General features: G+C 36.8%; 1 protein-coding gene across 1 annotated transcript in view; it reads right to left on the bottom strand.

Moving 5' to 3' along the window:
* Nucleotides 1-1,222: 1,222 nt before the first annotated feature.
* Nucleotides 1,223-16,321, bottom strand: part of GCC2 (GRIP and coiled-coil domain containing 2) — a 43,094-nt gene continuing 27,995 nt past the window's right edge. The window contains exons 18-23 of the mRNA XM_069494521.1: nt 16,047-16,223; nt 12,345-12,562; nt 10,356-10,550; nt 9,102-9,241; nt 7,154-7,355; nt 1,223-2,529 (exon numbers count right to left, since the gene is read on the bottom strand). Of these exons, the coding sequence (XP_069350622.1) occupies nt 2,459-2,529; nt 7,154-7,355; nt 9,102-9,241; nt 10,356-10,550; nt 12,345-12,562; nt 16,047-16,223 (1,003 nt within the window). The 3' untranslated portion in view covers nt 1,223-2,458. The remainder of the gene's footprint in view (nt 2,530-7,153; nt 7,356-9,101; nt 9,242-10,355; nt 10,551-12,344; nt 12,563-16,046; nt 16,224-16,321) is intronic.

Consider the following 16,321-nt stretch of genomic DNA (forward strand, 5'->3'; position numbering starts at 1 on the left):
CCACTACATTGCAATTTAATCATAGGATATGAGCACTTTTTTGGTGTGTTATACCATTCACCAAATACCAAAATGTGTCTTTAGGGGAAGCTTCACACCCTCAATACTATACATTTCCAGTTATATCATTAGCTAACATGGAATTTAAAAAGAATACAAAGTACCGTATGCCTTTAGTAAGCCTTAACTTTGCTTGTGGTTCAGTTACAATTCTGCCAAAGTTTGTTTAATAGAATGTAATTCTCAACCTTACACTATTCAGAGCACAAGCAAATCTCATTGTACAGAAGAGATGTCTTAAAATCAGAGGAGGTCTGGAACTTAGAGATGGTGCATCAGTCCCCACTCTTCAGGGATAGTATGAATTCAGAGCCTAAGAAATCACGGAGTGATGAGTGTACCCGGCCCAGGGATGGAAAGCTGCTTCTCACCAGAGGCCACCTGCTGCCACGTCCACTCCTTTCCCGGGTCAGCTTGGTTCCTCTTTTTTTGTGGCATCTGTGTTTCTCTCTCTCCCTCTGCCTCTCCCCATCTCCCAGTCCAAATTTCCAAAGAACTCCAAACCACTGCCTCTAACTGATCAAAGCTCTTCATCTAAGGCCACCAGGTTGGTAGCCTTAGCTAGACACCTGCTTTGGCCGAATCCGTGACTATCTTGCCAGAAGAAAGGCCCAGTGCTGCTTCCAGTTTCAGCTGGAAGGAGGGTGTCAGAAACGGCAGGTCTAGATGGCACATACCAAAAGGTCTACATTCTCTCAAGCACCTAATAGGTCTGAATGGTGTCAGTAGTAAAGGACATTGCAATTCCAATTTATAAACCAATTTAAAACCCCAAAGAAACAGTACATGACAGAAAAAGAGCAGCCATAAAAATACAGTTAAACATATTTAATAGAAATATTAAAATATTACATCTCCTCTCATTGTTGAAACCATGAAAGAATATGCCTTTTGTAATCAAAGTAATAATTTTTAATCATGCAAAAGATATTTTTGTTATTACATTCATAAGTAGAGACTGTATTTCAAAACAAGTTTATATAGACTTTAAAAGGCCTACACTCAAAGAGAAAGTGAAATTTATTTAAATACTATTACAGTTTCATTGTATGCTGCTGGCATACTCACGTTCACAGTTTATAAAGTAAAAAAACTAAACTCAAAGTCAGATCTGAAATAGATGCAATTTCATTAATATATTCACTAGTTAGGTCTGTTCTAAGACAGGAGGAAAGAGAAAATGAAATACTTTTTAAAGAACAAACTCAACATGTCAGCAGTAAATTTCAGTTAAACTCAACTGGAAACCAAAGTTCTACCTAACCAAAGTACAAAGTTCTCCAGTGAGACTGAAAATCAAGAGTATAAATTAGAAGGCTTGAGAGAACTTCAGAGAGCATACTGTGTGGTGATTTATTAACAACAAATATTAAAAATAGAATTCTCAAATTTTTGATTTAAGAACACCATTTTGATCTAGTTCTTAAAACACATTCAGAAGCATTAAAGGCAAGTAACATTATCTAGGGTTATTCACAAGAACCATGAAAATGTGGCACTGACCTAGGTGTCTTTCTAAAATCCCTCCTGATGGAAAGCTTATGGAACAACTTTATCTGCCAAAACTCTAGAAGCACCAATTTCATATTTAGATACAATGCTGAAAAGTACAGTCACTGTTGTGATGTTTTTATTTGGGGAGATGGACAGAATTCTTAAAACAGACTTATAGCTTGCAAGTAGTGGTACCACACCAAGAGCCTGGAGAGACACCATGAAAGTACCCCAACGAGGTGGTGGTCCCATCTGTTCATAGTTAGTGTCACACTAGCCAGTACTAGGGCTTCTTACAACATGAGTTCTGAGAAAATATATTTTAGAGAAAAAAACCCAGTTTATTTTAAACTAAATAACTAAACTGTATTTTAACTTAGCATAATTAACTATAGCATATTTACTTCACAGCCACTTAATAACATAAGTCAACTTTACAATAAAGCATTTTCCTTCATATTCTAGTCACCAAATTATCTCAACAATTTATAACTAGTAACAATCTATCTGCAAATCTGACTTTGCAATAAATAGTCTTGAAACACTATTTTAAAAACCTAAATTCCAGTTGGTACAGGACCAAAATTTAGTTTAACTTCAAAATTCACAGTACTGAGGTTCCAAAGAAGGGGCAGTGAATTCATTCCTTGTGTTTTCATTCTGGCAGCATGCAGGGGAGAGCACGTGAGTTATAGAGGGCTGTGGACTGGTACCAACTCTTGAAGCTGCTGTACTTTTACTTCCAGCTGAGACTTTAAAAATATATCTGTCATATATATGTACAAATATATGTAGATGTGAACATATATACACACTTTTTGACAAAAGAATGACAGTAATATACATGAACCATTTTTGCAAAATGGATTCTATTTGGTCAATGAAGAATTTTCTTTCCATCAATCTATCGAAGTCCAGACCAACTATGCAGATAGGATGCCCATCCAGAAGAACGGGAAGCATTTTCTTCCTCACCTTTGGAAAGTTAAAAAAAAAAAAAAAAAAAAGACAAATATTCTCAATGTGAAATCTATATTCTAGAATCACTCTACAATATAAGCAAATAATATCTTATTGACAATTATATACCATTCTTTAGACACGAATTACTATTCTAAATTTCTCTTAAGGATATTAGATTTCCTTAGTTGAACCAATAATAGCTACTTTTACGTTTTATATTTTAACTCTAAAACAGTTGTATGCAACATGAAGCAATCTAGAACTTAATCATCAAATGAGACAGGACACATTTGCTCTTGCCCTGGAAGTTATTCTCTCCTGATAATGTTCTATATCCTCTGCAAATCAAATCAAGCACCTGCAGTGGATATGTGAGCATGCATTCTCTTCCTGCCAGTCTGGAGATGATCAAAAAGTTTATGATAGGCTTGGCCCATTTTCCTATTGGGTTGTTGGCCTTTTTTCTCTTTATTTACTTCTAAAAAGTGTTCGACCTTGGTGTGTGTATGATGTACTAAGGGATAATATTCAGTCCTGGAAACTGTAACCTAGTTTAGGAGTAAAGAAGATGAAGACAAGCAGCTTCTAGCTCTTGTTTGAGTAGCAAATTTGAGATTCCAATTTTGCATAGAGAAGTACTATATGGCTAACTTATCTGGAGAGCAAAGCTGACTCACCATAAGTTCTATCTCAGATAGAAAAGAAACCCCCAACTAGTGAACTGTGCTGAGATTCAACAGGCACGGGCAGGGTGAGTTAACATTTGTCACACAAGTAGAGGAGCAACCTATACTTCTTAGCAGTGTCTCCTGGATGTTACTTGTTTGGGGATTACTGTTGCACTCTAAGTAGTCTTACCTTACACAGAGGGTTGATAGGCTGCTCTAAGCAGCTAACTCATGACACCTGCTTGAAATTTAAGTTGGGCTCATAACAGGTGTTTATCATAAGGAGTTTGATGTTGCTTATCAGAGTTAGGTAACCTACTTTACTCCCTTAGCTAATGTTTCACAAATATACCAAAACCCATAGAAAGAAAAACTTTACATCAGGATCTGATACAGTCAGACAGATACCAACACTCATGTATATACCTAGAGTTTCAAGAAACAATTCTTAACTTTACTAGATTCAACAAAGCCTTTGACTTTCTCTTTTTATTTAAAAAAAAAAATATTTTGGATGTGATCCACCAAATTAATTTCAGTATTCACTAATGGGCAGCAACCTGAATGAAAAACGCTGTTATAAACTACACAAAATTAGAGATCACATTGTTTCCAAGGAGAAAAGGGGGCAAGAGGTATTTGTGTCACTTGCTCTGCTGGTCCTGCCCTCTTCAGTGCCAGGCAGAGTGGCTCTCAGATTCTTTCTTCTGGCATCCCACGTGTGTGCAACATGGGTTATTGTCTTCAGGGCCTTGGTAACGAAATGTCCCTGGTGCCCCAGTAAGGCCTTGCGCTCATATCTGTAATGTGGCAACAAGTTTCCTCCGCATGTCTTTCCTTCTTGCACCTTACACCTTCTACCTAGGAGGTTTTCCTTTTGCCTGAAGTACATTGTTGAGAATTTCCAATGGAGGCAAATTCTTAAAGTTTCTGTTTGTCAGAAAAGATCTTGAAAAATACTTTTACAAGACTGGCAGTTATTTCTTTCAGCACATGGGAGACAGTCTCATACCAGTGCTGTTGATAAGTCCGACTGTGGGTCTGTTACTCTCGCAAAGGTGAAGCAAGGTGTCTTCTTTCCCTGGCTGCTTTTGAGATTCATCCTGGTTTTGGGGGGGCAGTTTCACTTTTATGTGACTAGAGGTAGATTTTTTTTGTTTTTGTTTTGGTCCTGCTTGAGATTTTCATTTTTTAAATCTGTAGATGGATATCCTTCATCAATTCTGGAAGATTTTCAGCCATTCTCTTCACGTATTATATCTGCCCCATTCTTTCTTTCCTCTCCTTTATAACTTCAATTAGTAAATATACGCTTGATGCCTTCTTTGTATCCTCTATATCTTTTACTTACCTTTCTGTTTCTTTCATCTTTTTGTTTTTCCATGTAGAATTCTACATAATTCCTTCTGACATATCTTCTAGTTTACATTATCTCTTAGGCCATATCTAAATCTGCTGCTGAACCATCATTGTTTTTAATTTTTATAAGTTCTCTTTTATTTGCTCACATAGATAAGAAGTAATAACCTTTAAAAAGCAAACTAATTTAATTTAATACGTGGAGTTTTCCTATATGGTTTTTTTTTTTTTTTTTTTTTGAGACAGAGTCTTGCTCTGTTGCCTGGGCTAGAGTGCCGTGGCGTCAGCCTAGCTCACAGCAACCTCAAACTCCTGGGCTCAAGCAATCCTCCTGCCTCAGCCTCCCGAGTAGCTGGGACTATTGGCATGTGCCACCATGCCCTGCTAATTTTTTCTATATATTTTTAGCTGTCCAGATCATTTCTTTCTATTTTTAGTAGAGATGGGGTCTCGCTCTTGTTCAGGCTGGCCTCGAACTCCTGGCCTCGAACTCCTGGCCTCAAGCAATCCTCCTGCCTCAGCCTCCCAGAATGCTAGGATTACAGGTGTGAGCCACCACACCTGGCCTTCCTACATGTTTATAAGCCTTAGAAAAAGCATGTTTTAGAGTTCTGGGTTTCTAATGAACTTCTCTCTCTCTCTCTCTCTCTCTGTGTGTGTATATATATCTTTTATGAAATTATTTAAAAATATCTGTTATTGGGATCCCTTAGGTTAGTCTTTTAGACCTTTCAATCAATGGACCCTCAACTTACAGGAGCCACTTGGGTGTTAGCAACATCTGCATTACATTAAACATGGTGGGCTTTTAAGAGAGACATGCTAAATATTTTGAAATCATATCACTGTTCCATGGAAAGCTATGCTTTAATTTAAAAATACATATATTGTTCTTAAAGTCCTGGTTAATTTTATAATGATAAAAATAGGTTTAGTTTTGATGGAATAAATTAAAAATAATATATAAAAGCAAATAATAATGTAGAATAATTATATTACTAAAAATATACACAATGTATTCTTATTTTGGATCTTGTTACAACAATGCTACTGTGGCTATGATAAAGTAGCTTGTAGTTTGCAAGATTGAGATTACTATCTGTATTGAGATCATTCCTTCTTCAACATTACAAAGATGTATTCAGAAAACAGATTTAAAGAAACTATCAATACTATTTATGAAGTATTTCCGCAAAAAAAATTAAGCCTGAATCTTATCAGTCCTCTAGATCAGGGGTACTCAAGGTGTGGGCCCCTAGACCAGGAGTATCAGCATCTAATTACTAAAAATACAAAATCCTGGGTCAGAAACTGGGGTGGGATCTAGCAATTGGAGTTTTAATGATCAAATGATTCTGATGCCTGCTCAATTTTAGGATGACTCTAATCTAGCTGTTTAGAGAAATCTGTTAAAGAGCACCAACAAGATGAGGTCAGTCAGTCAAAAGTAGGACACCCAGACATTCCGGGTCTACCGATGTCTTAAAAAGTACGCAATACTACCTATAAGGTATTTTTGTCCCCCACCTAGCCCAATTATATCTGGATCTAATCAGCGATCTAACTTCTTATTTATAGGCAATTGGAACAAGTTCAATGCTACCTTGAAGAACCAAACCCAGAATATAGGACTGCTATAGGATAAATGACCGATTTCTTTAATTAATAAATGGCATATTTAAAAAAGGAACATGGAATTGTTATCACTAACCCCCCCCAACAAAACAAAGCTTAAGGAACATCAACTAAATGCAATGTATGAGCACTCTTTGGGATATTGTGAAAAGACAGTTGTGAGAATCCAGGAACAATAAACATGAACTAGGTACAGATAGAGGAATCCAATAAACACTGATATTCACTGGTAAAATGAAATGATGTGTAGAATTTGCTTCAAAATCTCTAGCTTTCCCCTACCCCTGCCAAAATATTATTCATGAGTTGAAAACTATTAGAGATGACAGCCATTAAATAACTGATAACTACAAGGGATTCTTAACATGTAGTCTGAAATCAGGGAACTACAGCAGCTATAAGTGGAGCATTTCAAAAGAGTTTATGGCATCACAGTATTAAGTCTTTTGGTATGGAAATCTAAACTCCAACTACAAGACAGCTTTAAAGCTGCATTTGCCTGGAAACTGGAGTGCTGGATATGGACCAAGTGTTGGGCTATATGATTCTGGGATCCCTAGACGATCTGGGAAGCAGAAACAGGGCTCAGGTAGGAAGGGAACAAGCCAATACATGTTAAAAGTATGATATAAAACTAAACCACATTGAGCTCAACACCAGTACTCAACACCGGGATACAAATCTAGTTTTCAAAGAGCTCGAAGATCAAACTAAGCATTGTATTGTATTTTGCTGAATGTTAAAATTATATAAATGTACTATAGTTGCCCCCAAATGTTAAAAAGCCAGCTTTTCAAATCTAGTCACAGCTTACACATATGACAGAACTAATCCAAATGAGAAAAATTTAAAAGCTATAATTTTAAAAGTTGTAGTGTCATGAAAAAGATTATAAGCACACATACAAATTCTCAACCAAAGGCCAACATTTAATATAATTATAAAACAGAAGTTGTAAGACTGCTTTCACCCACCTTGAGCAATTGCAGCAAGTTTTCCCTTTTCTTCAGGGCTGAGCTGCAACATTGTATCAATAACAGGAAGAAGCCTCTCTCTTTCACTACCTGGTTTCAGGAATATGAACTGTAGCAAGACATTTTTCAAGTATTCCAGGTTAGCTACAGACTTTTCTCGCTCTTGATTTCTTTCCAATCTTCTTATTTCACTTTTGAGAAGCTAGAGTTAGGAGAAGTGAATTAAATATAGGTTTTAGGAGCTTATAGTTAAACATGGCAAGCTGAACACATGCATTTTCCCTCTCTTTCCCATGAAAGCTCTCTCCCCCCTGCAAATGTCAATAAAGAAGCCGGGAAGGAGATGAAGAAGTGAAAGTGACTCAGTCTAGCAGTTTACCAGGTACCACCACCAAGAGAACAGGACGCATCCTGTGTAAATACCAGTAAGTTCCTGCCTCAGAAGCTTAGGGTATCATGGAAATGGGGCTGAAAGCTCCAGGACTGATGGAAAGTTGACATAAGGAGCAACTGGGGCCATACGTTGGTACCATGATGCTCCCTCCAACTTCTACTCTCTATAGAAACTGAGCCAGTGGAGTTCGGGGGCCCTGGGATAACTGACACACTGTGAGGAGTGTGAATGAGCCTGAAAACGGGCTGAAGTGAACATCCACAGCTTCCACAAGCCCGAACCCCTACCCCACTCCCACAGCCCCAGGCAGTTAAGATGCCCACAGTTAATAGCACTTAAGTAAACCAAAACTTGAGTTCAGGATACAGTTAAAATTCAAGAATGTAAGAGAATATACAATACTATCAGAAAAATGGGGCAAAGGATGATATGAAAAAGGCAATAGCCCATTAAAGTCTTTGAGGAAGATTTCTGGGTTGAAACAAAGCTGTGGCTTTTGTTGTATTTTCATTATTTCAGGTTAGTCCAGGAAAGTTAGCCAACTTTGTCCTAAAACCTATGGTCATTTAAAAAAGTGACAATAAAAAAGATTAAGCAATTATGTAACAGAGTATATATTTGTGGAAATATAACATTTAAATAAGTCACTTAGGTTCCCCGGGCTAAATAGTGATTTGTTAGATGTGATAATGTTTTGCCTAGTGGGAAAATGTTATTTTACAGAGATGCACACTGAAGTATTTAGTGGTGGGATGTCATCATAGATATAATTTACTGTAAATAACTAAATAATTCAGCTCCAGAAAAATTAACCTGACAAGGGCAGCTGGTGGCCCTACATAGAGGCAGGATGGATTTATTTGGAGCAGCAAAGTACAGGGGCAAAAGCATGCACTGTTCAGATAGACATCAGTTTGAATTTTGCTCCACCATTTACCGGCTTCAATTTTCTCTCAGCCAGCGATCATGAGATTAAATAAGATAATATATGCAAAGCCCAGGGCCCTGCTCATCAGAACTGCTCAATAATAGAATGACTATATACTGAGAGGTGATTTACCAGTGAGCCAGGGTGGAAATATCTCACTTGAGTAATCCTCAACTGCTTCACAACATTCCTAGATGTTCCTGGTGTCCACTTTAATTAAAAAAAGCTTCCTATGCCACTTTGCCATCTCTACCTACAAACTGTGTTAAGTAGTTCAGTGCCATAAACATCAGATGAATGGTTTGAACTAGAAATGCTCCATTGTTTATCTTTAGAACGTAAGGACCTGTGTTAAGTTCTATTTAAGCATGTATAGAACAATGACTTGTGAACATTTCTCTAGTTTCTGAATCTATTATAGTTTCTTAGAAAAAGTAGGAATTAAAAAATAGTCTTTATATAATAGATATAAAAGCAATATTTCTCACTGTCAGGAATCTAATATAAAGAATCAAGACATTATGGATACATCTGAAATGTGAATTTTTAAACTTGGGCACACATGTATGGAATGTCAAGAAAATCAAACTGGTGGTTTTCATGGTGATCAGGTTTTTTGGCCTCACCTTAATTTGCTCCATAAGGATTGCATTGGTTGCTTCTGTTTCCCGCAGCAGGCTGTTCAAGTGATCTGCACTTTTTGTGGTGGAACTCAGCTTTTGAACCAATTCTTCTTTGGTAAATTCAGCATGCCATAAAGGAGGCTCTGCAAGATGTTGTTACAAGAATTAATTTTCAAAATCAGAGATTACAGATAAAGATTCTAAATAAGAAAAACATTTTAATACAAATATCTTACTCTGTGACATTATATAGGTTTCTTTGAATCTCTGTGCAATTCACCTATTCAACATGCCTCAATTAAAGGGCTACATGTTGAATAAAACTCAAATAAGACAGTATCTCTGTTGTAAAGCATGTAATCTAACTAAATACAAGCCCTATGAGCTCTAATGTCAGGACTGCATTTTTAGACCGTTTCATTATGCATCCTCTTCCCATCTATTATTATTTCAAGAACTTATGTGATTTCACTTGTAAATGAGGGAAGCATTAACATTTACTGGTGACATATCACGGACCCTCATATTAATCTTTTTTGTGATGGGGTAGGTATCATTATTTAAATTTTATAGATGAGAGAACAGGCTGAGTTGTCAAGAAATTTTGGCAAACATCACAAAGCCAAATCTGATTCTGGAGTCTGTTGCCACTCTATCATGGTGTCTCCTTGACACCACTATTAACTTTGCCTGAAGGAACCATAACTCGCAGTTTCCACCACACATGGTCAGTGACCATGGATACAAATGGCCTTTATTCCAGATGATCCTGAAACTTCAGGAAGATGACAAGCAGATTCCTCCTGAATCATGAATAGCAATATTCATTACAGGTAAGAATAAAATATGCCAAAACTTTACCTTATTTAAAAATGTAAATTTAGCATTACTTCATCAAGAGGAACAAGTGGAAATTGTCAGTTTCTTAAAAGGGTGAGAGAATAGTTTATCCTGCTTTCTAATACCACTATAGAACTTCCAACCACCTATTTCTGGTTCAAGCCTAGGGAAGCTAATATTTTATTTTAAAAAATGATTTGTTTCATAATCTTTCCATTTGAACAGGTGCTAGAACAGTGAAAAGAAATTTTATTGGAGTGGCTCAAAAAAAGCATATATGACTTAGAGTAATATTAATGAAGAAAATAAAATTAAATAAGAAAAACATTTTTGTGCTTCGTGAAAGATCCCTATAAACACAAACAAACAAGAAAGAAAGAAAGAAAGAAAAAACCGTATTTAGGCAAAGTAACACACCAAGTTTAGTTTCAGGAGAATTAAGCAGCTGTTCTAAAGACTGTGTGTGTGTGCTGGTGGAAGACACAGACTCAGTGTCAGTTGTCTCCATCCCTTCCCCCTCTTCCCGGGCCACGGTGTGCATGTCAAACAGTGGGAGGTCTGTGTTTCTTCTCTCTCGAAGGTTCTTCAAAGGTTGGTGGGAAGAAGCTGGGCCTATTGAAAACAATTTTTTAAAGGGCAAGTGTGAGATAGTTCAAATTGATGGATTCGGCATTAATAGAGATATATAATAAAATTAAAATGTCAAATGATAGGGTAGGGAAATTAAATAATTAGAAGATAAGTAAATAATATATGAAGAAAGAATTGTTAAGACAGTTCTTACAATTTAGTCATTGAACTTTTAACCATTTTAGTCATTTCAGTAGAAGCTATAAATTAATTGCTACTAGCTAGCTAAGATATACTGTTAGATAACACAAAGCTCATAAGACTACTAGTCATTTTTATTAATTTAGGGTAACAGAACATACTATTGCTAAATACTGGTAGAAATTCAAAAACCAGATTCTAGTTATTTTTCTGGATTTGGTATTTAGATTGCTGCATACTTCCTGACAACACACCTGCTAAAGTCTGCCTGGCAGACGTTCTTGATCCCTGCCCTTACACCTTCACCTCTGCTGGCTCCTAATGTTGCCACTTACACCTATAGCACTAAGACAACAAGAGTCCAGAATCCAATCCAGGGAACTAATCAATTACATCACTCGGGCAAGGCTTTCCTGTTTGCTGATATTGAATACTTGCACAGAATTGTAAATTTTTTAAGACATTTTCAAATACATTCATTTATTGACCTCAAGAAATCTGAAATTAAGAGAAATTTAATGACATTGACCAAGGTCTCACAGCTGAGTTAGACGCCAAAATTTCAACCCAGTTTTTTAACTACAAATTTCATTTATCTTCCATTCCATAAAGTTGCCTCCTCTGTCCTTTCAAACCTTAGTTAGCCTTAGCTGCCTTTTCTGAAGCATCTGCTGGGTTTCTGAAACTTTGCTAACTGCATATTCCACTGTTGATTCCTAGATTACAATCTCTTGTGTAACCTGATTGTCCCTGGCTGATTACTTACTTTGTTGATCCTTGGCATACATTAAATTTTTCTGAAGTTGGTTTCTGACCCTGACAAGTGACCTGTAGCCGCCAACACTCTAGTGACAATATTTTCCACGGGAAACAAAACACTATCAACTTACTACCAAAATATAGCATAGTCATGCCTGACACTTTCCCATCTTTTTCTGTAGAATAGAAGATATTGAGTGTCGCTGAACTAAAATTCCAACCAGTTAGACATTTGGAAGAGAAGAAGCTGTATTGGCAAAACAATTCTACAAGTTTAGTACTGCTTGAGTGTTTCTAAATTCCTTGCTCTAACCCTAATGTTTCTAATTAAAAAATAGATATATGAGATGATTAACAATGGAGAACACCAAACAGACACAGTGAATACTAGAATTAGGACACATGTCGTGAGACTGACAGAGTATGTTTAAGTCAGAGAAAAAGAAACATTCCTTTACATGGAGGGCAATAAATACATGAAAATCAGTATTCTCAGAGGTTACACAGGCTTCTGTAAGCATAATCAAGAAGGGTTCAAATGGTTCAAATGTCTTCCCAGTAAGCAAATTTTAGAATTCATTACCACAGAATTGACATTGGCTGTCACCTAGTAAATTTCCTACTTTCTTAAGAATTTGCGAAGAATGTATTTAAGTCTGCTGTTCCCAACCCCTGGGCCATGGACTGGTACCGGTCTGTGGCCTGTTTGGGCCCGGGCCGCAGAGCTCTGTCGCACCTCCACCCCCCACCCCTGGTCCGTGGAAAAATTGTCTTCCATGAAACTGATCTCTGGTGCCAAAAAGGTTGGGGACCACTGATTTAAGTGACGTAAATACATGAAAACGTGAACTAATACTTCCTTGGGTACATACATACTTCTTGTGGGAGGTTCATTCTTCAGCTGGAAGAGCTGCGCCTCCACCTTGGAGAGCTGCTGCTGTAGAGTCTCCACTGTCTTTCTGTGCTCTTCCTGCAGATGCCGCACCTGATCGCGGAAGCTGTTTCGAAGGACCTCATTTTGGGACGTTAGTTGACTCACAGTCTGTGCATGTTCAGACTTCACCATCATGTTCTCTGATTGTATTGAACACAGCCTGAAAGGTGAGAGGAACATAGTTCATATAAGATCTTTCAACTTTATATACTGACTTTCTCAATTGAGTTCTGCAAGAGAATTATAACAGCTCTGGCCGGGCGCGGTGGCTCACGCCTGTAATCCTAGCACTCTGGGAGGCCGAGGCGGGTGGATCGCTCAAGGTCAGGAGTTCGAGACCAGCCTGAGCAAGAGCGAGACCCCGTCTCTATTAAAAATAGAAAGAAATTATATGGACAACTAAAATATATATAGAAAAAATGAGCCGGGCATGGTGGCACGTGCCTGTAGTCCCAGCTACTCGGGAGGCTGAGGCAGTAGGATCGCTTGAGCCCAGGAGTTTGAGGTTGCTGTGAGCTAGGCTGATGCCATGGCACTCACTCTAGCCCGGGCAACAAAGTGAGACTCTGTCTCAAAAAAAAAAAATAAAAAAAAAAAAAAAGAAAAAAAAAGAAAAGAAAAAAAAAAAGAGAAAAAAAGGAAAAAAAAATTGAGAAAAAAAAGAATTATAACAGCTCTAAGGCATCTACTGAATATATAAATCAATTTCTCTCCTAAATATCTATAATGTACTAGCTACATAACAACTTACGTATAATAGAACTGACACCGGCTGTCATCTAGTTCAAATTGTTTTCTATGTCCCACAGTTCAGACGAAGAACCTCACTTAAGAAACTGTGTTGCATTCTTCAGACGAGGAATTTCCTTCATGGTTCATCAGAAAATATGACTATATTTATAGCATAAATTAATTTTACTCTGAAAACATGAAAAAACCCACCTTCTTTCAATTCATAAAAAAAAAAAACAACTTTAAAGTACCCATTTTTAAGTCAATTAACATCAAACAAACCCAAGGACTTGGTTTACTATAGCTGTTTCCAAATCTTGCTGTACATCAGAATCGCTGGGGTTATTTGTTGAAAACACACACATCTAGTTTTCATGCTATCGCCAATGAATCAGAACTTCCATTGGTGGTCCTAGGGTTTACTTTCAGCAGTTCTCAATGTGATTTTTATGTAGTCAGCCTGAAATTAGCCAGTGGATCTACAATTGGGGAAGCACTACTTTTACTAGTTTACTTGTAGTTTTCATGTTTTATACATTTGGTGTAGATCCTTCCTTTTTACATAAGGGATCCACAAGTACTCTCTCATAAAAACCCAAAAAATTCAGAAGTATTTAGAGAAAGAAGTAAAAGCCCTTCTTTAGTCACTCCCATCCCCAGCAGTATAAAATCCCAATTCCAGGGGTCAATAAACATTGTTAACAGTTTGGCGTGTGCCTTTCCAAGATATTTTTCTACCTACTACACATATGTATATCACACAAGGTTTAAAACAGGATGTAGTGGCTGAAGGGAGAAATGCAATAAAAATACCATATATTTTAGAAATGGTATTCTAATTGCCAAGTTCATATTGATTAATGAGTCTAAAGAATGAGTATACACATTTTTCTGCAAGCATTTTGTTCAAACATCTACCAAGAAAGTAAAGGAAGGATCACTGGCAATCACAAAAATTTTCTAAGGAGGATAAAAGTTACATTTTACAGGTAAGGTAAAGCTTCCAGTTTTCAGGCAGTACCAACAACATTTCTGAATTTACCTACTTGAAAGCTAGATGTTTGAACCTGCCATCTGGCATCTGAATGACTGTGCTGATGGTCACTGCTCTGTCCCTGTTGTTACTGGGGTGTTAAACTGAAGCCTCTGGGTAATGCAGACATTAACTGTTTGGCTTAATTAATTAGCAGATTCCCCTGGAGTCATTTTTACAATCTCATACAGAGAAAGTAGGAACATAAAAAATTTTTAAAAGTAGAAAATATATAATGAAAAGGCTATTTCTTCATACTAGGGCATAGACAGTATCAATACTATTAGTTTTTATTATTTCCAAAGAAGAGGAAAAAGAGAATCCTAAAGATACCTCAAAATGCTGCGAAAAGTTTCCAGTACCTACAGGAGACACTTAGGTGCTAAAGAAATATTTATTGAATAACTGAATTACTTTAGAGGCATCAATTGTACTTGGTGTTAGAAATGTAATTTGCAATAACTTTTCTAGAGTAAACAATAAGTGTTAAAAATTTCTTATGTAAGTATCACACAAGCATCACTATGACTAAGTTAATCTCATGGTAAACCCTGGTGATAGTTAGAAAATTGGTGGATTTTCCCTGAAGCTTTTGGTTTATATGATTAACATGTAAATTACACTGTTAACAGATAATTGAAAGGTGTCCTTACTAATAACCTATCTAACAGGAAAATAAATTATCAAACAGAAAGAGAAATAAATCACAACACATAATTGTCCCTTTGAAGAGAAAACTCAAAGCACAAGTTTTAATTAAACATCTGTGGCCTAACTGGTCATCTATAAGAATTCATTTTCACGGCCTTGAAGAGCCCTAAGTGGACAGTAGGGATGCAAACTCCCTGCTCCAGCTCTCTGCCTCAGTTCCTGCTAAAAAACCAGATTCCAAGGACTCAGATAAGCCAGGCTCACAGAGAGAAGAGAAAAATAAAGAACACCTGCAACAACTTTGCTTCCACTTCTGTTATCTGAAGCAGAGAAAAAAAAAAAGCTATTTTTTACCCTTTAAAACTCCAAATAACTTTCCCTCAGCTGCCTGGCATTTTCACTCCTTCATTCATGTGCTGTAGCCACTCCCTCCTTCTCTTTCTCTCTCTCATAGAGAAATGAATAAACTTTGTACTTCTTTCTATCCTAAACTCCGTGTGAGAAATCCTTCTCCCCCAACATATGAATTCCACACCCTTTCAATAGTGTAGCCCAAGAAAACTCAAGTGTTTTCCCTTTTCAGATTAGCATAAGATTAGATATTTACTATAAGCATATCTGGGATGTGAAAAGTATTTTAACACCCTTGATGAAAAATACTCAAATGAAGAATTCTTTTCCTCAAAGATACAATGAATATTACTATCCAATTTCTTTATCACAGGAGTTCAAAGTTTCTTGTTCACAATAATCTATTTATTCTGCTAATACTCCTAATGTCTATTTAGAGTATGATAATGATTAAGAAAATAAGACAAGTTGAGGACAGAGTTGCAAAGATAAGTTACGTATTCTTTTTCAGTCAGCAGATATTTGAATGTTTTCCTCTAGAAAGAAACATGCTTATAATTTGACACCTGGGTTGGAAAGTAGTGAGGTTTTTTGTTTGTTTGTTTTGTTTTTTTTAAGAAACATCCTGGCCATGAAGACTATAGGAGAGGCACAATATTGGATGAACAGATAAACATTAATTGTTTTTAAAAATTCAAATTACAAAAGCAATTGAAAGGGGAAGCTTTAAGGTAGATGAAGCAAAGTTACCAAGCCTTTAAAAATGTCTATTTTCTATTTTCAAATCTGTATTTACCCCGAAGAGCAACATATTAAAAGTTCCAACAAAGAAATATGCTGCTGCCTGGTACAATGTTAGTGCTGCCAGCAACCTTACTTTTCCCGGAGTTCCGCCTCTTTGGACACGGTTTCCTGCAGCATCTTGTTGTGCCTTTCTAGCAGGGTATCATGTTCAGACTGTAATGTTTGAAGTTCGCATACATTGATCTGTAAGTTATTTTGGCTATCTTGTAATTTGATTTTGAGTTGGTCAATCAGCATTTCCAGATGTTCCCTAAAACAGAAATAAACAGTTTCAAATATTTTTTGAAAGTGGTGAACCTGACCGGGCGTGGTGGCTCACGCCTGTAATCCTAGCACTCTGGGAGGCCG

Source organism: Eulemur rufifrons, chromosome 19, assembly GCF_041146395.1.
Source record: "Eulemur rufifrons isolate Redbay chromosome 19, OSU_ERuf_1, whole genome shotgun sequence".
In the NCBI taxonomy this organism is placed as follows: Eukaryota; Metazoa; Chordata; class Mammalia; order Primates; family Lemuridae; genus Eulemur; species Eulemur rufifrons.